Source organism: Chlamydotis macqueenii, chromosome 7, assembly GCF_036417535.1.
Source record: "Chlamydotis macqueenii isolate bChlMac1 chromosome 7, bChlMac1.mat, whole genome shotgun sequence".
Lineage (NCBI taxonomy): Eukaryota > Metazoa > Chordata > Aves > Otidiformes > Otididae > Chlamydotis > Chlamydotis macqueenii.
Window position 1 is genome coordinate 17,104,336 of NC_141562.1, and position 23,282 is coordinate 17,127,617.

Below are 23,282 nucleotides of genomic sequence, written 5' to 3' on the forward strand. Positions count from 1 at the left end.
TGTATTTTTATCGTATGTATTTCATATAAATATATAAAATAGCTTTATATTTTAACCATAAAAATAAAAATTATTCTTAAAATTGTGGAATAATTCCGGTTGACAGGGACCTCTGGAAATAACCTACTTTGGCCACCTTATTTAAAGCAGAGCCAATTTCAAAGATATCGTGCTTTGTTCTTATTCCTTCTAAAATTAGTTTGAGGAGGAGGATGTTAATGTGGTAGGGTATGGTCTGTTTTCAAGCTGCTAGTTTCATTTCTGTTTTGCTTTTCAGTGAAGCTCCTTCACTACATTATCATTTCTAATAATGTTTAAAACTTGGGTGTACTTTGATTTCTTGCAATTTAAAAAAAAAAAACAAAACAAAAAAACCCCCAACAAAACAAACCCCAGAACTCAAAATCTGTATCGTTACACCACCAGGAAAATGCATACCAGTAATTTTCTAGCAATTTGTTGTGAATTCTTTACTACATCCTCTCTGTATATGAACTTAAAATTTTCTGTGTGATGTTTTTCCTCGGTGCTGATTTGTTTTTGTAAAAAGGTACTTTTCCTAATTTCTTTGTCTCAGGTTACTTTTGGCAAGTGAATTACAGGTAGTTCAGAATAGGAAACCAAAATATTTTTCCAGAAGTGGGAATTCTTTCTTTTTTTTTAAATAAAAAAGGTATAGAATAATTTTCAGATCTGTACATTCCCATCTATTGCAGTATCTTACATTTAGGCATTCAGAGCTGCCTTAGCGGCTGCTATAGTGGTCTGTTACGTAGAAGTAATAGAAAATGATAAAAGCATTGGTGATAAAAGCATCACCTATTGTGGGATCACTGGCGCTTTGAACATGGGTTTTAATTTGGAACCTCCTGCAGTTTAGTCACAGAAGGCTATTTTTAAGTTTCCCATTGGATTTAATGTGCCACTCAAACCGTGGAGAAAGACCAGTATGTAGGAGCTGTGTGAGTCTAGTGAGATGGCGTACGATGGAAGCAGATTGCTTGACTTTGCTTTTCTAGTGGGTTGCCTTCTGAATGGATGTTCACCATCAGCTGCCCAATAGCACAGAGTACGAGTAACTTACCTGTTAGAGTTGTGGTTTTGGTCAAAGTACTGTATTTCCAACAGTTTACCACTTGGGTTTGTGGGGTTTTTGTTTTGTTTTGTTTCCTCCTTTCCCCAACTTTTTCTCAGCTTTTCGTGGAAAAGAACCCATATTGCTACATGTGTAAAGCTGAGTTGTTCGCCTGTGGGAGTCGATTGGAGCTGTTGCTCTGACTTTGATGCAGTTAAACATGTGGTTAATGTCTGTTTAACCCTGTCGTAGAAATTTCATATGCTTTACAAATATTTCCGTAACTTGTGAATTCAGATATTTATCCAAACATAATTGCTATGGGTTTTCCTGCGGAGAGGCTTGAAGGAGTGTACCGGAACAACATTGATGATGTAGTAAGGTAAGACTTTATTTTTATTTTCCTTAACTTGTTATTGTAAATCTTAAGTATCCTTTTCTGCACCTAAGGAAAGGATATGTGATCTGACTCATAGAAATGGCAGGATTTTTACATCTCATACATTTTGCCTTATTAGCTTTCCTGAAAAATGTTGGAAACAACAAAAATAGTACTTTAAAGAATTTTAGCCCTAGCTGCCATTCTGGGTTGATCTCAAAAGCATGTAGTGTGCTGAAGTAAATTTTTCACATTAAAAAAGCAAATTATGTTGGAGTAGGAGAAGGCTCTGCTGTTAGAGGGATGTCAGTCCGTGCCTCTGTTCAGTGTTGAGAGTTTTGTCAGCTAGCCGATGACATTTCAGAACATATCTGCCCGTATCCGTTCTTCAATCGATAAATGAAGTGCTTGATAATTTATTTTTGATTTAAAGTAGTAGATATAGGTGAATATAGATAAGGCCTTTATGTCTGGCTGTGTGCAATAATTGTGGATGATGAGAAAAATCAACTGAAATTTGTTATTGCTGGTGACAAACGTGCTTTATAGCACGTTTTGTTAAAAAAAACCCTCCAGATTGTAATTTTTAATGTGAGAAAAAGTTACCTGCTCTGAACTGCTGGATACAACGATGGAAGGTGTACTTAGTGTTTGAGGAGCATCATTGTGATTTGTTTAGTTAAAACTCTACCTGGAGAATGTAATGTGAGAGCTTGGATTAAAAACTAAGCACTTGGCAGAAGCTGCCAAATGTTAGTGTTTTTAGGATCCTAAATTCAGCATTTTTAAGTCATACATGATGCTTTTGAGATCTTGGGTCTTTGAGATCTCTCTCCAAGAGACTTTGTGTTTAGAGCTACGGGGATAATGCAGTGGCTACGCAGTGAAATTAGAAGTGGGTGTATCTGGGCAAGAAGGTGCTGCTCCCGGGTTTGCAATGCCACAGAAGGTTTCTCATGATCGTTGGCAGGCAGATTTAGCGCTGCTTGAATTTCAGTGGTAATCGTTTGCATTCAGGTCTGTACAGAAATGAGTTGAGACAGCTCCTCAGTTCCCACACGACAAGGAATCGTAACCCTCAACTGAGAACAAGTCGTCTGGAGGCAGCGACTTCCCTGTGCAGCTGCAGTTAGCTTCAGATGGGCTCGAGGGGGTTTCGTTTTTGCGTATTTAACTGTTCTGACGAAGCTCGCTATCCATGAATAGTACTGAAAATGTCAGAGACTGGACTTGACCAGGCTCACAGAAGTGACCTTGTTCTGTCACGCGGTAGCGAGAAGTCACTTTTCCAGAGCTGGTCGTACCAGTGAGTTCAGCATAGCAAACTGTAAATACTGTTGCAGAGTGTCTGTGTCTCTGCTGGAGCTGTTAACAGAGGCGTGAAGTTGTGTTTTCTAGTCATATTATTGCGTACAAGAAAAATCTTTTCCTGTCCTTTTGGGACACTTAAGGGCTGTCCCACAAACTCAAAACTACCTAGCCGCTTCTGAACCAGCAGTCAGAGCTGCCTTCTCGTTGAGTTGATTTGGGTGTTGCATCTGCTATGCGATACATGTGGGCCCTGAGGGACCCCACCTTTGGGAATTGTAGGACGGGGTAAAGGCTGGACTTGGAATAAATGACATGGGAATAACCCAAATAAATAATAACAGGCAGTAGTCTTTGGCCCTCTACCATTTGCAGCATTGACTGCAGTTGCTTCTGTATGAGGGAGAATACAGTTTATTGGTTAAGTATGTAGATATGTGTAAATTAGACTTTGGAAAGGGAATGACTATGGAATTATTAAGCTGTCCATAAACACTCTGATCAAAGGGAGCGGTGATCACCTAAAAGTATAATCAGCCAAATGAAGATACAGAGATATATAATAGGAAACTGGATGCTGAAGTAGTGTTACATTTGTTGCCTCCTATTTTTAAAAGTGAATAATACACAAAATGTGATCATGCAGCATTCTGCAATCAGAAGGTCCTCATGTACTGTCCTGTCATCTTTTTATTGTGGGATTTTTTTCCTAGAGCTTTTTACACAGAAATTCAATGTTTTTGAGCTCCGGAGCAGCTGGTATTGAGCCAGGATGTGCCAGGGGGCTTTTTCTGAATAGCTGGTGTCCTGACAAATTTAATGCTAATGCTCTGAGAAGTATGGCCTGGACTGGTCACTGTCTCCTGTGACTGATGCTTTGAGAGTTTTTGGATGGAATTTTGTCCTTAGCAAAATAATAAAAAAAAAAAAACAAAAAAAAAAACTTGCATGAAAGCTTATACTCAGCTTTGTGAATATTACTGGCAGAAGCAGTCGGCTCTCCTTGCTCTCCAGTGTCCAAGTGAAGACATCTCCTGAAACAAATCACTGTGTCCACCATCTTCCTTAATCTCTCCAAGTCTGCCAAGAGGGGCACCAGTGGGAGTCTTGAAAGATTTTTGCCGATGAAATTGGAATCCCCCGCTCAATGCTGCACGAGGAGCGTTCACATCTGTTCTTATTTTAACGCATTGAGTTCTTCTAGGTTCTTCTGGAATATTATGACTGATAACCAGAGCTTGTTTTTGCTTGAGCTTTCCAGGATTTTAGCAGCTAGTGTTTCTTTTCAATTTGAACAGCATGTTCTGTCATGGCTAATTAAATTCCTTCTGGCTGATGTGCAGATACACACTGTTGATGATGTTAAGTGTAAACATTTGTATGTTTTTTTTTCTTCTTGAGCATTGCCAGGTGACACATCATATATAATCACAGCAATTTTGATGAATCATGTTTGCAGTTTGGCTCTCCGAGGCACTTATGGGAAGTTTTTGTTACAAAGCGAGCATGAAAATGAGATGAGTGTGGAAAAAGTGTAGTGGTCTTCCTCCTCCTTTCTGAACCTAGAGTATCGTCAGGCACTGTCCTCAGGTTTCAGTGGCAGATAATGGCCATTTGAAAAACCTGGTATTAAAATAAATGATTCTAGCTCTTCTGATGGGAATGCAAAAGTTATTTTAACTGCTTTTTTTAATTGGAAATAGCACTGTGGCAAAATATTTTGCATAGGTGATTAAATTAGAAGTAAGTATTTACAGATAACCTTGTGTAATTGATGCTTTCTGCTTTAAAAATAAATTGCCTTTCCTCAGCTTAATATATTGATCTTAGAAATCAGTGCAGATTGGTCCATACAGTCAATATTGCAGTTATGGGGCAGATCTTGGTCTCCTCAGTTGCATAAGCAGTATTATTCATACGGCTGGATTATTTGTGAGTTGAGGTTTGCAACATGCTGCCTCCTTGACTTTGAGGCGCTGCAGGGCCAGCTGGGACTTGGAATGTAGAGCTGCACATGCTGGATGGTGCTTTAACAATGCTGCAAATTAAGGCCAACGTTATCGCTGTGTGTATATATATTAATACATGCCTTTTTTTCCTTTCTGCTCAAGGTTTTTGGATTCAAAGCATAAAAACCATTACAAGATATACAATCTGTAAGTATGCTCTTATAGATGTATTTTCCAAAATAATGAGTTCTAAAAATAGCTTATGAGTGAAAGAGGCTTGTCGCTGTACTGAAGAGATGTTTTGCACATTTCTTAAAACAATTAAGCCTGATTGAGAGCACTGTTACTTCATTTAGTGGAGCTGAGTGAGGTTAAATGAAATGCCGGTGTGTATTCATATTACTTTAAATGACTTGGCGTCAGGCCCATCTGGAGCTCGTACCATGTGATTAAAAAGTGAAAAGTAATTCACAGCAGACTTTCTGTTAATGCATTAATATCTGCAGTGAAGAAATTGCCAAATGAGTATTTTCCTGTGGTTTTTTTTTGGTTTTTTTTTTTTGTTTTTTTTTTTTTTTTTTTTTTTTTAAATCGAACCGTATTGGTACCTAGGTTCAGTTTACTCGCTCAGTCTTTTGGACCATCCCTGTTTGTTACTTTCAAAAAGCTGTTGCAGCAGTTGGTAGTGTGATGGTTTCTCACTTTTGTAAGTGTAATGTTTTCCTCTGAAATTTTAGTTATGCAGAAAGCTGTTCTTATTACAGAAGGGATTTTTTTGTTGTTGTTGTTCCTTGATTGTCTTTATATGTTAGCGTAGGCTAATTTCATTTGTGTAAATGATTTGGCAATGTCAGCTGATTTTGAGAAGTAGGTTACAGTTTTCCTGCTCCAATTTTTTTTGCCAGATATCTAAGTTGAAGATTTATTGATTCTCTGAGCTGTTATGGCTTTATTTTGTTTTTAATGAGTATGTTTCTAAATAGCTGCAATTAATGGAAAAGTTACCGTGGAATGGAAATCCAGGCAATGCATTGCATTGGAATCTGTCAGTCATCAGAACTTTTTAAATATGCCTCTAAATTAGTTGAAGGATTATGCATCAAGCAACTCTGTTTCCTGATATTGGAGCAAAGCGATACTAGAAGCTGAGAAATTGTATATGGATTATTGCAGTTGTCTGTACAGCCTGGGGTAGGATGGGACAGACAAAGATATGTAAATAAAATATGCGTTCAAGTAGACTCACTGGACACCCTTCATACAGTTCAGTAACAAAATTATTTTCTCCAGCTTAGCAGCTCTCTGGAATGTTAGCCTTTTAATAAAAGCAACCTTGGTGGCACTGAATGGGTGGAGAGGATGGTGCTTCTAGGATAGCTGGTAGCTCCTTCTGCGTGTAGATGCAGCTCTCTAGAGAGGTAACTTTCTGGATATCTTCCTTTGAAGTCTTCTGAAGCTCAGCGCTAGAGATCTGTATTGTGTAAAATCTGACTACTGTGGTTTTATTAGACACCCCCCTCCCTGAAGCCTCCTGAGAGCTTCTGCTTGGTTTGGGGAGCAAAGCAGAATGGGAGAGAGAATTTAATTTCCTCCTGCTTCCTGGGGCTGAATTCAGCTGTCAGCCTCTGTGAAGCGTGGCTCTGGTATCACAAGATCAGGGTTTGCCGAGCTGCCTGTTTCGAAGGAGCTCCAGAGGTGACAGGTAAAAGCAGTAGGTTGTTGCGTGTTAGCAAGTAGCTCCTCAGGGAGGTGGTGCTTGAAAAGTTTCCACTTTGCTGTGTGCTAGTAACCTCATTTTACTTCAGAAGAAAAGCAAAACCCGATTCCCCAACCCTATGCAGGAACAACTTTAAAGTTTTTAAGTGAGAAGAGCTGTGATAAGACAAATACTTTTGACATTTACGTTGCTGATACACATGTGCTCAGCTGTGGACAGAGCTTGCCCAGTTGTGCCAAAGTTTTTTATCTTCAAGCTCTTCATACAAAAAATGTAACTTTCCAGTTTTTGGTGCAAGAACCCACCATCAATTTTTTCCTTGTTGCTAACTTCTGAAGTCACCAGTGAAACTTCCTAACATTACTGCCTTCACCCTCAGATGAAAGCTTTTGCAGGAGAAGACATACTTTTAAAAGTACACGGGTTTCCTTCCTCACCAAAACATGCATCAGTTGCAAATGGAGATTCAAGTGATTACTGCACAGCTTTTAAACTGTGTATCTCTGGCTAGAGAGGCCAGGTTATCTCTTTATCTTCCTGTGTGCGAGATTTGTACATAAATGTCATTAGGTGAATTGTTGCGCTGTTTGGTCAAGAGCTGGGAAGAAATTGCAGTCTTCAGGTATTCTGGAGATCAGCTGATCTCTTCAGATATAGCTGATCAGCCTGTTGTCTGTGTTTAAAAGGAGGAGGTGGGAGTTCAGAGGAGTTCTGTGATTATGTTCAGAATTATTTCAAACACTGTCATGGGGTCTGAGTTCCCTTAATGTAGCTATTATACGAAGTTGATAACAAAACTGTTCAATATACCCATTATTTAAAAGAATTTAGAGAGATTTTTCTGAACTAGTGCTTACGTGATGTCAGTTATGCCTCATCCTTGCATCCTGGCTTTTAACTTCCCAGTCAATGTTTGAGCAATGAATTTAATTTTGTCCTTGTTTATGTTGGTTTTCTCCTCTGTGCCTTTAACCCTTTGCTGTTTCTTCAGTATTCGTCTTTATTTCAACACGTACTTTCATCTCCTGAATTCATGTACTGCCAGATTGTGACCTCTCCTGTTGTAGTAATCACCATCTTCTCCAGTATGTTACTTTTACCTGTCCTGCAGGTAGTTAGTTAAAGGAAGCTGTAATGAACAATGTGGATTTTACATGCGTGGGGTTGGGCTTTGGCACAGGCTGCCATCTTTTCAGTAGCCTGTAGGCCTGTTGTCAGTGGGATCGTGGTTGTGATCAGAAAGATGCCTGGCTGGCAGCACTTGGGATCTGGGTTGCTTTGAACTCACTTCAGTCGTAAGGAGGATTTCAATAACCATGACAACCTGCTCCCCTTGCCCAAAATCCAAAAAAATGTTCAGGTTTCATCTGGAGATCTGTCTGTATTACAGGTCTGTAATGTTTAAAAAAAAACAAACCAACCCACCAAATGCATTTGAAATGCTAAGCAATGGAAACACCCCGCAGAGTGTGTGTCAGTGGGATCTCTGCTGTTGATACATGTGTTTTGTGTGAGGAAATGGGAGAATATTTTGTACAGCCGTGTCTAGAGCTCTGCGTGTGCCTTGTCTTGTGTACAGCTCCCATAAGAGGGCATGAAGAGTGACCTGGCTATGTTCTGTGCTCAGGTTCTATCCTTGGTATCAACAAAACTATTTTTTATCCCTTATGGTATTCTGCTTGTTATTCATTCAAACTTCAAAATTTGAAGGCTTTTTTTGCCCATATGTGGAATTTTTTTTAATGTTTTGGACACTTTCATATCTTCCTACCCCTTTGAATTGGGTCTTTCTTTGAAAGGAAGACGGAAACTTTCTTGGATAAGATGCTTTGTGTTAACTGCTTTGCTTCCGGGCAGGCTCAACTTCCAAAGCTCAAGTGCTTCCTAGTTCGTAGCAGGGTTTGCCCAGCATGGCTGATGGCTGCTCCAGGTGTGGCGACTCCCATCTTGGGTGTACACACTGCATCTGACCTTTCTTCTCAAAGGCTTGAGCGCAGGTAATGTTTTTTGGAGTCCCGTCTGCCAGCTTAACCTGCTTTTGACCTGAGAAAGTGTTAGCCATGTGGTCAGAGCTGTAAAAACTGCCAGACTTTTCCCTAGCAGAGGCTAGAGTTGAGAAGGCTCTGGAATTCAGAGAAAGGGAAGCGCTGGGTGCGTGTGCAACCCCAGCAGACCTGCCTCTGTCCCTGGTGCGAGAGTCTCGTGGCCAGAGCTCAATGCAACACACGCGAGGCTCCAGTTACGTGCAATGGGCATGAAAGTAGGAGCCTAAAAGTTAGCGTGTCTGAAAGCGTCAAGCCCCGTACAGCTCCACGGGCTGCAGTCATAACATGCCTATTAAGGAAAGAGAAAGTTCATACCAGTCCTGAAACTGATGTGGGTATTTGAGCCCTCTGAAGAGTGCAGGTTATAATCAGAACAGAAGATCTAGATGTGTTTTGTCTAACTGAAGTGACTCCCAATCATTGTGTTTCAACCTGCAGTCCTGTTGTTTCGAGGCGGAATTGTTCTCATTTTCCTTTCTGACTTGCATTCTGTAGGGGTGTGTCATTTGGCCTGGCATTCGCTTCTTGCCCTCTTTCCCCTTGCCCCCACCATCTGATCTAGCTTGTTCCCATACAGCGCACTGTTTTGGCTGTGTTAGAGCCCTGCTAGTTGGATTACTTAGTTATTGATGGTTGTCCCCCGGTAGGGACTAATAAAGTGTGGTTTGCGCAGCTAGCTAGAGTGGGTCTCTTACAGAGTGCTGAGATAGGCATTGACGAGCTCCATATTCTTCAGAAATGTGCTGTTTTCCAGGATCTGTGAGGGGAAAACTGGCTGAGTGGCCTTTTGGGGTTTTTTTTTTTTTTTTGCATTCACCTAATTTCAAGAAGAAATGCCAAGTTGGTGAGCAGTATCACAACCTCTCTGTGATGGGAGCGATCTCCATGATGATATCCAGTGGTGCTTTCAGTTGTAGTTTTAAATCATAAAGGTGATGGGTGTACATTATTTTTTCCCCTATGTTGATCTCTGTGTTCCAGGGTGTGACGGATGTTGGAAGCGCCACAGAGACTTGTCTTGAACTCTTGTCTGTTTTTCTCTTTTAGATGTGCTGAAAGACATTACGACACTGCCAAATTTAACTGCAGAGGTACGTTTTTACTGTATGTGTTCTTCTCTTCAAGCTTCAGTGTTTCTGAATGAAGGTATAAAGGAGGAGGTGATGAATAGTAATGTAGGAGATTTGGGCACAAGGAATGATGTCAGATTACTTGGAGTCATTGGAGAAACTTACTATATTCTTGATGCTTTCCAAAAAAGTATATTCCTCACAGTTAACTAGATCAGGATCTAATAAGGCAATCAGAAATCTACTCTTGCAAAAAATTGTTGCAGAATGGGTAATACAGAAGTTTCTGGTGAATTCAGTGTGCATACTTACTGTAAAATTTAGATGTGAAGCTTAGAGACATCTAGTTTTTATACAGAAGCATCACTTAGAATAAAAATGGAGAGAGCACTTAAGCCACTGTCAGTATTCATATCAAACACTTTGAAGATCTGGAACAAACCTCAGTTGCTGCTTTTTTTTTAAAAAAAAAAAAAATTCCCACATGATGCCTCTTTGAGATGAATTGGTTCTTAGATGCTTTGTAGAGCTACCAGAACCAGTGGGGAAACTTTTGGCCTTAGTGACTAGTACTACATCATAACAAGGGCTCAGCTTCTTATCGTCATTTTAAACCGTCCTCCCAGCTGTAAAGAGTGTGTTTAGAACATGACCAAAATGTAGTTGGCTGCTTTGATGTCTGAGTATAGAAGGACTGAAACTGTCATGTTGAAGCCATCTTCGTTTCTGATTTGCTCTTACAATGTTGAATGACAGTGTCCTGAAACCTCACTCAGTACATACAAGCCAGAAAAAATGTGTTTTAAGATCTTCCTGAGCAATGCTTTGGGTAAGAGGAGAAAAGATGTAAATGAAAAGAACATGCTTCTAATATCTCCAGAACATATGCTTGCTTTAATATACGCTTTTTATTACGGGGGTGCTCAGATCCCTTCACTGTCAGTCCCAGCCCAAAATGTTGTTTGTAACAGCATCTTTCACAGCTCCTCTGCATGAGACCCCACTATTGCATTTCTTCCTTTTCATCCCCAAATTAGTTACCTTAGATAACCACATTGGTGACTTGGGACTTCCCTTAGCAGAGGAACAACAGTTCAACTCTGAAGTCCTCTGAAGTGAATTAATTTCAAAGGTAACTTCTTATTTTCACCCTTAGCGTGAAACACATTAGTGGTTCATTATTCAACTTGGATGCTCTTGCATCAGATTCAAAACTGAATGTTGAAAGGTCTTCATCTTCTTTGGATGCTAAGCTTTCTGTCCAGGCTTTTTACAGTTTCTGAGGTCCTTCCATGCTCGAAATTGCCTTCTGCTTGGCCGCAGACTTCCCTTTTTTTTTTTTCACTCCTTTATGTGCAGTGGGACTTTTCACACAACATCTAGGAGCTTGGAGAGAGTAATCAGAACTGTTCTCCATGCTCTGTCCCCCAGTGTTAGGAACCAGAATCCATGGAGGACCTGCACACTTTCAAGGACCTGCTCAAGTTTGTACTTAGCTTGATGTTTTCCTGAGGCTGCTTTCTGACTCTTAATCCCTCTTCACCGTCACAGGGTGTCTGCTCATTCCGTCTTTGAAGAAAATACTGCAAGGTTTGCCTTTGATCCCACATGTTGTAGAGCATCTTCAGCATGCTCTTACTGCTTGGGATTTTTCAGGCGGTTCTTTCAGGACTGCTTTGTCTCTCCTTTTCACTGGAACCTGATTGGATATAGTTAAGGTAGACTTAAAGTTGTACGGGCAAATTCACAGCACAATTTCTTCTTTTAGGAGTTTCTAAATAAATTCGTCCTTTCACTTACACCTGCTGCAAAAAGTGATGTCTCTGTAAGTTCCCACAAAATGATCATTTGGGGAGTTTCGGATCTTCCATGTGGAAGAATTTATTAGTGTATGTTCATGTTCGTTAACCTTTACTGCTTCTTCAGCAAAAGTTATTCACTTTATGAGGCTTCCCTGTTTGGTCTTCTGGGAGATTAAATGGGTGGTCTGTACGGCGAGTGAATAAACTGTCCTTGCGGATCCCTCCGAAAGCCTTTGGACTTGGGGTGCGGTAATTTAGTAGTTCCATAACTTCATCCCTCACTTCTGCGCTTTAAGTCCCTGGGGATTCATCAAAAGGAGCCTTGCGTCTTTGACAAGAGAGTAGTACTTACAAAACGAATACAAACACTTGCCAAAAAATGAAATGTATTCATTTTTAGACCAGAAAAGGAAATGATGTTTCCAGCTGAGAATTAAGTGAACCACAGTTGTATTTATAAGATCCCAAGTCTGTCAATCGAGAATTGGGGTGTGTTTTAAAAAGGGCTGTTCTCATGAAACTAGTACAGCCTTATGTAATTCTACTGGTCAGCATGGCATTGACTGTTCTCTTCTCTGAGGTGTTAGGGGCTTGGGTGCTTGTCTCTCCTTATTGCTTATTTTTTGCTCTCTTGAGTTTCCTTTCATTTCCCACATACAAAGAATTTCAAGCGGGCATCTCTTAGATGGGGAAAAAAGTGTTTGTGTACGTGTATATATATCCATATAACAAAAAGGACAACTTTGTGGTGGTTTCAGTTTAAAACCCATAAGTATTGCAAGTGCCTTACATGAGATTTCTTTATTGATTACCATTTTTTAATCTGGAAATTGCAGGTTTTTGTTTCAAAACACCTTTGAGCAAATTCTGAGGGTTTGTTCCCAATGTTGACCCAACTGTGTTCAGAATTTTTCAGCAAAATTCCTGTTGTCTGATCAGTGACTGGGGCCTGGCCCTGTTTTCTCTCAGCAGGTAGCCTAATTATTGCTAGAGTAATGGGTTTTCACAAGGTTATTCTTTGTGCCAGTGCACTCTGAAATTCTAGAAAACTCATGATGTAAGATACAGAATCTGTGCCACACATTTCAGTAGCAATGGGAAATAGTCTCTTCTTGTAGCAGGGCGCTTGCTGGTGTATTACTAGAGAAATGGCTGCGATGCATGTAACAGGCAGTATTCCTGAATAATACTGGAATTTTAAAAATTTACATATCTATGTAAGACAGGGGAGTTTATTTAGAAAGTTAATTTTTTGTTTACCTAGTTGAGCTTGCTGTAATTTCCTTTTGAGATTTTGATAAATTACTGCTTCTCGTTGCAGTTGCACAGTACCCTTTTGAAGACCATAACCCACCACAGCTAGAGCTTATCAAACCTTTTTGTGAAGATCTTGACCAATGGCTAAGTGAAGATGACAATCATGTTGCAGCAATCCACTGTAAAGCTGGAAAGGGACGAACTGGTGTAATGATATGTGCATATTTGTTGCACCGAGGCAAGTTTTTAAAGGCTCAAGAAGCCCTAGATTTCTATGGGGAAGTAAGGACCAGAGACAAGAAGGTGAGTTATTTCCTCTTCTCTTCTCCTACCTGCATCTTTCTGCTTTTCCTAGTTGAGGTCAATTTGAATAGTCAAGCCCTTTAGGAAAAACTTTCCATCAGTTGTGATATCTGGTTGATTTAGCTTTAACGTTACTGGATGAATGCCGTTGTTCTAAATGAAAGAGCTTTCCTAAGCAGCAATAGCAGTTAAATCACAACAATGAAACAATCTGGTTTTCCCATCTCCTGTTCAAGAAGATCAGGACAGTTTATTTTAAATAGCCTTTGAAATAGCATTTTGCTGTGTGGTGCATCAGATGGGCAGTTGATGAGTGAATGTTCTCGTTCAGCACTTTCAGCCCAAATAAGAGGAATATTCTAGCTTGTTTTGCCTGAATGGATGAGTTGTTCATCTCCTCAGGTTCTCTTAACTTCTGTGGTGGTGTTTGGAGATGTGTAGTCATGACAGTGCGTGTTACAGTTGACTATCCCTACTGGAAGAGTCTGGTGGATGTCCCCTTTCAATAAAAGGCTAGTTAAGCCCAGACGTTGGCTGCCCCAGAGCCTGCGTCATGAGGTGCTGCCATTTCGTTTCTTGTACTTCTCCTGAGGAGAAATGGGAGGATCTCATTTCAGAGAAATGGTGTTCGTGGCTAAAAGAGCTTTCTGTTAAGACCTTCGGTGGTACAGACTGACTTAGCAGTAACTGTGTGTTGGACCTTTCTGGCATGGTTATGCCTCATTAATGGGAATTTAACCTTATTTGAAATGTTCTGCACATATAATAAGGTGTTACTTGCAAGGTCACTTCAGCAAGCTTCCACACTCATCTTCCATGATTTCCTTGTGTGTGTTGGTAGAGCAGCCCAGGGGATCATCCCAGCGGGCCAGTTTCAGCCTAGTCAAGTACAGAGCTCTCTGTGTTCCTGTAATATTTGCATAAAGTATTAATTTCAGTGTGTAGACCTCTAATAAGCAGAGCTTCATGTTTGGAGGCTCTTGAGAGCCGAAGTGTCACATAAGGAATTTCAGAATTTGGCTGTTAATTCATTGGAAGGAGCAAATAACTTCCTAGTTTGCTCTCTTGACAAGATGGAGCTGTTATTCCGTGTGCTGCTGAGAAGGATAGTTGTGGTGTAACGCTAGAGTGGGGGCAGTGTCGAGGTTTCCCACCAAAGCGTCGTGGCTTTTGGTAAGAGTGCATGACAATGAAGAGGAGTGAGCTGTGTGATGGATAAACAGTATAGGTTGTTCCTGCTGATAAAGGTTATCTAAAGAGCCGAATAAAATACCATGAACGCTGCAAAACTTAACAAATACACAGTGAAGTGTATTGTACCTCAGCTTCCCTTTTGTCAAACAAGGGTGGTATTTCTGCATGTCGGGGTGTTGTGGGTGAGGTCGGTTAGGTGTTCAGTACCCAGTGGTACCTCTGGCATGTTCGAGGTAACAGAGAGCTTATAAACAGGAATAGTGAGAGCCTTGTTTAGCTTAGAATCATAGAATCATAGAATGGTTCGGGTTGGAAGGGACCTTCAAAGGTCATCTAGTCCAACCCCCCTGCAAGGAGCAGGGATGCTTCATGGTAAATATTGTCTGTAACCAGCAACTTTGTTTTGGTTTTGATGTCTCTACTAGAAGAGTTGATTCCTCACCCCCCAGCTCCACTTGAGCATGGTTATCTTTATGTGGACAGTGGGAAGCATGTGATTCACATAATCCTTAAAGTAGTGTTTATAAACAGGTATTCCACTGCGGGTTCTGGGAGCTTTTTCTTCCCTCGTGACCCGTATTTCAGTATTGTATGTCAACGGCTGCTCTCTGATTTGACACTTCACCACGCGTTTATATAATTGACTTCCTGAACTCAAAGTAAATGCATCAAAAGAGCTGTTTGCACCTAGGAACAAGAAAATGTCTGGGGTTTTTCTTGTTGTTGCTGCACCAACGTAGCTATGCTGAAGCAAAACTGACTTTAGGTACCAAATGTTCTCTGTTTAAAGCAAGCGCAAGGTGCGTGTTTCATATATAGCTACTCAGAGCGGTATAGCTGAAATCGCGGTTGCCATTAACATGCACGGCAAAGTGATTCTTGTGGGGGTTCAGTCCCTGCCAGCAGGAAGTGTGAGTCTAACTGCAAGAGGAAGTATGACTAATTGGTCAAGAGAACAACCTCGAGTACTTCTGTAGCCAGCTTTTCCCAAGCACCTGCCGGGAGAAGCAGCTTCACAGAGGCCTTGGCGGCGTTAGGGGAGAGTTGTTGTAGATAGCAGGTTCATGAGCTGCCATCCTGGGAAAGGTAGTGAGGAATAGGACGTTGCAGAACTGAGTCTAAATGTCTGTCTCTGACCAAAATCTGCTGTGTTTGTTTTTTCCTCTATAACTCATCATAGTGAGGGGAACTTTTTCTGAAGAAGGGAATGATGAGGAGCAGAAAGTATTGGCTAAGTGGTTGTGTCTGTTGGTCACTACCGCTGTGGTGTAGAACAGGACTGATTTCTATTTTCCCCTTAAACCAAGGGAGACAAACTGTTTTCTGGAATTGAATAAAGAACTGTCATTGTCCAGCCTGTTTGCAGAGCTAGGGGAGAAGTAAACCCCCCAAAAAAATTTCTAAAAAAGCTGCTGCTTCTACTATTTGAAATGGTTGGCTGATCGCCTGTTTCTCATTTAAGTTGAGCACTGAAATACTACTGTGATGATGAAGACTGACCACTTACCTTCCTACAGCTGGAGAAGGTCTTTATGTATTCCCACTCCTGCCTTGAAGGTTTTATGGTGAGGATTAGTATTGGAAGTGTAGTTTACTCAACAGATAGGTATCAGCTAAGAACAGCTATTTGAGGGCTTGAGCTGGAGCTGATCCATTCAGGAGCCTTCTTTGACTGTCATGCTGTTGTATTTTTAGGAATGGCTCCTAATAGTGGTGTAACTGAACAGGAAATGGAAACCAATTATTCTGCGTGAGGCAGTCTCAGAATGACTCTGGGCAGGGTGGATACCCAATGTCTGATGTGTCAGAGCTGATCACTTGTGATGCCTGTCTGTTTGATGTACTCAGGTGACAGCCTCTGCTAAACCTGGTGCTGTAAGCCTAGTCTAAGGCCACAGCTTTAGCTTTACTCTCGCAGTAGGGCATGTTATTAAAGTGAATGTGGGAGTATTACTTCCAGAAATGTTTGTTCTTCATAATACTGCCTGCACTACGTTGAGAAGAGAACCAGGAGCAGCATCTGACAATTTGTGATGTCTGCACAGCTCAGCAGTGCCCTGTAAAACTCACATAGGGACTAGAGAATCTTCTCTAATATCAAATAAAAAAAAATGTGATGGTGTTAGATGGGAAGTGTAGGCTTCTTGAGCAGAAAATACTTAAAACTGCTTCCCTGTTCTTTATTCTTCTTCAGTAAAAGTAAGCAGGGGTTGAATGCATCTCTGAATATTAGCTTGTTATGAAACTGTTCTGCTTTGAGATCAAATCTTTGGAAAATGGAGAACTTCTGTTCCACTTCATTGTGGCTGGTTCTTAGGATCTTAGAGTAAAGGCTCTGTCTCCAGGGAGTAAAAATCTGTGGCTAGAGGGATAAAACTGCCCTCTTGGTGGAGAACTGGTTTTGCTGTGAGACCAACTATCACTTTATATAGCCGCAAAAGTGACTGTGTTCCCTTTGTTCTGGCCCCAGCCCTGGTTGTCCTGATACGGTGTGCTGGGTTTTCTGTGGGGCGCATCCTTTATGGCATGAAGAAGCGATGAGCAGAGAAGGATGCATTTCCCTTACCTGCATGGTCGCCTTCTGATTGGCAGCATTGGCAAGTTTACTGATGGTTTGTTCTGAGGCTGGGACTTTCTCAGTCGTGAAGTTCAGATCCCAGCAAAGCAAACTTTACAGCTCTGTTAAGAAGTGGGTCTGGTAGCTACTGACATGACGTCTGAACCAAAAACACGGGCAGTCTAGAAGGCTTCGTAAGAAGGTCATTGTACAGGTGCTGTAGGGAAAAGTCTTTTGTGTAATTTAGAAAAACTGAAGTGGTAAGGAGACAAAATTATGAATTTTTCTTTTTTTTCTTTTTTTTTTTTTAAATAATGGCAGGAAGTTAATTATTTTCTTATATGCAGAATTGATGCTTACTAAATTAAAAGTACTCTGGCCGCTCTTAGCTTATGGCTGTCGTGAGGTGAAGCAGGTATTAGAACTAACAGTTTATAGAAATACTGTATTCTAGGTTTTGTGACCAAAATGCTCATAGATTTGTATGTGAAAACCTTCTTGTCTCCAGTTCATTGCAATTTCACGTTTAGTTTTAATATGGAAGTTTACTTATGCTGTTGCAAGTATATAGTATGGGTTACTATAAACCATGTAATAATTTTCTCAGAAATTAGATTTTTTCATCCCTATCACTTTTGCTTGAAATTACTGGCTCTAAGAGCTTTAAAACTATTCCCATCACTTGAAGTTGATTTAAAACCAGTAATAAAAATGTTCTTTGGCTCTATGTTCTCAAAGCAGGTGTTTACTTCAGAACTGTAATTCAACAAAGCCCTTTATTTAACAGTTGTTAAGTGAATACGTTCATACAGGCCTCTATTATTGAAACTTTCCACTTCTGGTTTTTGTGAAAACATTTCAGAAGGGCGTTTTGTCCTAGAAGGTAGCGTCAGTCTTGAGTACAGTGATGCTGGCAAACAAAATGAGAGCCTTTTGATGTAAGCTGCTGTTGAAATGTAATTCCTGTATTGGGGCTCAGAAATCAGAGTATGTTCAAGGTACCTCCTGCTTAATATCTGACACTCCCCATGCCAGCAGCAGTGTGAAACTATCTTTTACGTGACCCTCAGAGTGTCTGCGGTGTTTGTAAGATACAGAAAAATCTCCATTCTTTGCCTCATTGCTTGAGATGGTTGTTTGGAGATACATACTAAAGTAACTGGAAAGGCTGCTTGTTCCACACAGGGGACTGGTCTGTGATTATTTGCTTGGTGTTAAATAATGTGTGCAAACAGCTTCCTCTTAAACGCTCTGCAGGATGAGTACAAGAGATGTGGACGTACACCTAGGAAGAAGGGGAACGCATACAGACACTGCCTTTGGGAATGGTTTGGGGGTGGATTATGTCTTCGCTAGTCCTTAAGGTGCCTAGGATGGTCCACAGTGAAGAAATCACTGAGAGCCCTCACGAGTTACCGCTGGGTTTGGTGCGGTGTCGAGAGCAGCGCAGCACTGTCCTGCTCCCTAGGTCCCTAGCTTAGATGCTTTACTCTGCGTGCCCGTCTCCAGGCTAGCTCCACAGCGGTATACTCAGCGTGTATCGTGACAGTTTGTTCCAGGTGCTTTGGCTTCCTTTTTGTTCGGGGTTTATTTCCCTTTAGCTATATCCCAAGGTAACAGGCAGGATATAATAAATGGTCTTGATGGTTTTTGCCACTTGTTTTCCCTCTATTTAGGGAGTGACAATTCCCAGCCAGAGACGCTACGTGTACTACTATAGCTACCTGTTAAAGAATCACCTGGATTACAGACCAGTGGCACTGCTGTTTCACAAGATGATGTTTGAAACAATTCCCATGTTCAGCAGCGGAACTTGCAGTAAGTACCCGGCACCTTGTTAGCCTCCGTTAGGCCTCGTAAGGAAACACGTTGGCCTTCAACTTGGTTTGGTTATGTGACTTACCATTCTGTTACATGATACGAAGAGCTGCACATCTTGATGGAGGAGATCATCGTACTTCACGTTCACTGCTAGGTTGGTGTAGTCTATCCAGTAGCATCCTCCCAGGTGCAGTAAGTTGAGGTATACAAAGGACTTGTTTCACTATGGTTTTAAATTGGGAAGTATTTAATGGTTTGAAGATAAGTGATGCCATATATATATATGTATATATATATATATATATATTTGGATATTTGCTCCTTACTTTTCTAAAAAGCTTTTTTTAAATAGCAACTCTCGGGAAATGTGAATTGCTGAAAAACACTTGCTTAGTGGCATGTTGGCTTCAAATGCAGCAATGTTATTCTTCCCATGATGTTTAAAAAAAATGAATTGGTTCAGCTAGGTAAATATCTAATTAACTCTGGAATAAACTTTTCTTTATATGGAAACTCATGAAGTATTAATACACCTGTAAACAATTATCTAGTTTGCTGATACACAGTGTGTTAGTAAGGAACAACAGATTGCTTGAAGCTTTGAAGTATAAATACAAATTGACTTCTGTCCTTCTGTGGGCTGTGTTACAGGGCAGTAACTGCCTAGAGTTGAGTGTTCTTTATTTTGTTAGTGGAAAAAGTCTTTCTAATGGTTTTGCTATGGGGATTACTGCAATGTGTAATTAATTCCAGTGCCTCCTGTGGATTTGATTAAAGTTGCACTATTAATATTGTTGTAAGACAGTACCTGAACGTGTCACTCATGTAAGAAGGAAGCTAACTGCCAGGCTAAATGTATTTACAGGGGGAGGAGAGGTGGAGCCTCTGCCAAAAAACCTCTGCCTCTAGGGTAGAGGTGTGGAGGTTACAGATTTCTGCAATTACCAGTTATTTAGTGTTTTGGATAAACTGCACTATACTTGCGAAATCAAGCTCCAAGTATGAGTTGCTCGCGTGAGCATTAACTTGTTTGTCAGTACCAGGCTGCTAGCATGCTGTTTTTGCAGTAGGATGTCGGGGTAAACAAAAGACTTGCTAAGCACTTGAGAAGACAGAAAATCTCTCAACTTCAGCATCTTTGTGAACTGCAATATTTTACATTTCTGTGGAGCTTTCAGTGATTTTTCAGAATGCGAAATCAGTAGTCTGTATTTCTTTAGTCACGTTATCTGCTGCGGTGGTAGTAATTTTACCAACAAATGATAACTTCAAATCTGACTTCCTTGTTATCTTCCTTCTGTTCTAAAGCCACTGACCAAGCAGAGTCGTGCCTCTAGGGCACGACAAGAAGGCGGCATGGCAGGGTTTCTCGGCTCTGAGGGTTTGAGGGAGATAAGTAGCAGTAGGCCATTCAGCAAGATAGCATGGGTGTGCTTGGTCAGGACCTGGGCAGCTCTGCAGGGCTGGTTTCAGGGAGGCTGTGCGCTCTGTGGCAGGGTACGGTTTGGTGCCTGTTGTCTATGGAGCAGTTCTAGACTTTGAATAAGTTTCATTTAATATTTCTGGCTTTCGTGGTGGCGTCTGGCAGTTTCCAAAGAAAACCTGCTTAGGCAGCACCAAAAAGCCCTCCTAATTTCAGCTGTTACCCCTGCAGACTTAATTTGGAAAGTTACGCTGTGGCTGGCCCTCCTTTGGCGGGGATGGTTCACGGGCCAGACTGTGGGTCTGTGCCAGTATAATCTGCTGGTTGGTTTATGTATTAATTTTAAATTTTGTCCCTGTTTGTGTGTGTGTGTAACAGTTCTGTTTATGCAAGAGTAGGAATCCGTTTGTGCTGACATGATTGCCCGCTCTGCAATTTGAAGAAGAGGTGACAGAATAAAACCCCTCAGTTACCTCCGTATGATATAAAGATGAGAGGCGATACGCAAAGAAAAGTCAAGAAGTTGTCACTTCATATAGTTCTTCCTCATTATATTAAAAAGAAACAGCAACTTTCTAGAAACTCTATGGTTGCCTGAGAGTGTTGCTACAAAGGACAGAAATCTGTTAGGTTGTTTCCAGCAACACCTAGCAAAGTCTGATGCCCTGTGGTGCTTGCCTCTTCATAGATATTTCTTGAACTTTCACGATGTCGTAGCTCGTGACTGTGATTCTGATACTAATATTGTGCTTTTTGACACTTTTAAGGCATTTCTTACAAAGTGACGCTCTGTTTTGCCATGCAGATCCTCAGTTTGTGGTGTACCAGCTAAAGGTAAAGATATTCACCTCCCCTTCAGGACCCTCAAGACGTGAAGACAAGTACATGTACTTTGAATTCCCTCAACCTTTGCCGGTATGCGGTGATATCAAAGTGGAATTTTTCCACAAACAGAACAAGATGTTGAAAAAGGTTGGTTTTCTCACTTTTCTGGAAAATGTTGTTAAGCCAATCCTGATGCAGGACTGGGATGCTGGTTATTCTTCAGTGGTGTGTAATCACAGGATTTAATGCTTTAATGTCAGGTTTCCCAAAGAGAGAATCTACCACAAAATGAAAGCTGAATATTTTGAGAGTTGGTGAGATTAAATACAAACGTTGGATAAAAATTATACTGGATATGTATTGCAGTCGTTTGGGTAGTAGTGAGTAATCTAATTGAGGAAGAAACATTCTAATTCTAAAAATAGACTTGCATACTGAGCAAGTTAACTCCAGCTGTTTTCTTCGCTACATTTTCCTAAGGTTTCGGCAGGCACAGAAGATCATGTCTGTGTGCTGTTGGTTGATTTCTACCCATCTGTCAAATTTGGTTGAGTTTGAGATAATTGAATTCCTATGCACTTTGTAGAAGTATCTCTGCAATCTATTCAGCCATCTCGGTTCCCAGCTGCGATGCCTTGACGTTAGACGTTTACAGAATTCACTCAGAACTGAGAATGTTACCAGTGTCTCAGTTGTGGAAAAAATTAATCTAGAACTTACTGTGACGCTAAAGTCAGCGAGTTCTTAAAGAGGAATGCTTCATCACTGGATTTCATGAATTCTGTTGCTTGTGGAGCTAGTTTGTCTACCAGAGTGAAGGGTGAGGATGAGACCTTGTTGATTAAAGGCTACTTTTGTATTTCTTTCTTAAAATTCTTTATGAATAGTTTTTCACTATTTAATAGATGATATAAAACTCAAGAGTGTTCATTGAGTGAATCCTGTGTCCAGGCAAAGCATAGAAAAAAAAAATACTAGAGTGGACTGGGAGGCAAACGTAAGTGATAAGTCTCTCATAACTGCACGTGGGTGGTACCTAGTAGGTACGTGTGCAAGTACACATGCATGCTTTTGTGGGCTTGTTCAGCGCTGAGGTGTTGTTAACTAGTTCAATGGTACAATTTCACTAGCTGGAAACGCCACGTTCTGTTGTTCGCTGTGAGCAGATCTATACAAAAAAATTTTTTAACGGTTTCTTATTTGGAATATTTTTTTCTTCTGCCTGTTTAATGAGCTGTTTTAGTTGGTCAGTGCAGCTATATACAGTGCAGAGAACTCTAGACCAAGCATTTTAAAAGTAGAAATTTTAGTTGAAGTCAGCATTAAAATTACTGACGTTTAAAACTGCAGTGCACAGAAGCCAGTTTTGACAATGGACTTGTAAAGGAGCACCCAGATTAGTACTGTGGGCTAGGCATGAGGGATGCAGGGAGGACATGAAACAAAACCCAGACATCTGAGACAAGGTCTTGTTTCCTCTGGTCTCTGTGCTGTCTTCACTGTGAATTTGTCAGTTTTTACTATCTTCAGTAATACATGGTTTTCAAACGGGCTTTTCAGGATGCATTGTGCTGCATTGCCTCTCCGTGACTAAGTCCCTGAAATACCAGTGCGCAGCTCAGATGCTGGATGTTGGCTCTGTAGCACCAAGTTCTGTATTTGTTCTGCCTCTGTAAAGAGCACTGAGATCCAGTGATGGCGTAAACTGGAGCTCCTAGTTATCACGTGCTATTTCTGTAGTATAAATTCAGTCTTCGAGAGCGTGTAGAATTGCCTGCAGAAATGCAGTGAGTGCGTTACCATGCTGTAGTTTCACTTCAGAGTGTCATATCAGCTGTGTTTCATTTCTTAAGAATCTCTTTGTAGTTTCCGAGGTAGCTGGTTTAATTTTTTTCTTTTTGTCTATCGTTGTCAGGTACCTTAACCACTCAGGTTCTGTGGGTTACAGGTAGTGCAGAGATGCTCCTTTTCTCAGTGTCTTTGGACTGCTGGGGCCAAGAAATGCTGAGATGGTGAAAGCTCTTCTTTCCATGTCTGCAAGCTTTTCTGAGAGATAGAAACTGTCCCTTTGCCAGCTGGTAAAGAAACCACCTTAGTCATCTGCCCCAAAGATCTGTTGAATCTAGTTTCAGATTGCCCTCAACCTTGTGTAGGAGTGGAGTCCAAAAGAAAGCAGGTATGTGGTGCTACGCAGTTCTGGTAAGACCATCTCTGTTAGCCCCGCTGTAAATGCAGACACAAATTGAGAGCATCTGGGACTGGATCCTTGGATCTTCTCGGATGTTGGTATGTTAGTGTGTTTTACGAAACCACTGCTGAGGTCTTCACACGGAGAATTAGTGAAATACTCCATCTCTGACGTGTGCTTTGGCACTGGAGGAGATCCTTTTGAAAACTTGTTACGTGAAGTGACTAAGATGGGAATAGGGCAAAGGTGCATATTTTTGGCCAAAAACCTTCCCTGGCACAAACTTGAACACATTTCTCTGTACAAGTGTTTCACATCTGTGCCTGTTCCTTTTCTAGATCAACTGACTCTACACAGTTTTCACTCAAG

At 40.9% G+C, this 23,282-nt stretch overlaps 1 protein-coding gene across 1 annotated transcript in view; it reads left to right on the plus strand.

The window, feature by feature from the left end:
• The window catches only part of PTEN (phosphatase and tensin homolog), a 53,938-nt gene that overhangs the window by 22,767 nt on the left and 7,889 nt on the right, over positions 1-23,282 (plus strand). The window contains exons 6-11 of the mRNA XM_086752383.1: positions 1,373-1,457; positions 4,874-4,918; positions 9,521-9,564; positions 12,667-12,905; positions 18,333-18,474; positions 20,706-20,872. Of these exons, the coding sequence (XP_086608509.1) occupies positions 1,373-1,457; positions 4,874-4,918; positions 9,521-9,564; positions 12,667-12,905; positions 18,333-18,474; positions 20,706-20,872 (722 nt within the window). The remainder of the gene's footprint in view (positions 1-1,372; positions 1,458-4,873; positions 4,919-9,520; positions 9,565-12,666; positions 12,906-18,332; positions 18,475-20,705; positions 20,873-23,282) is intronic.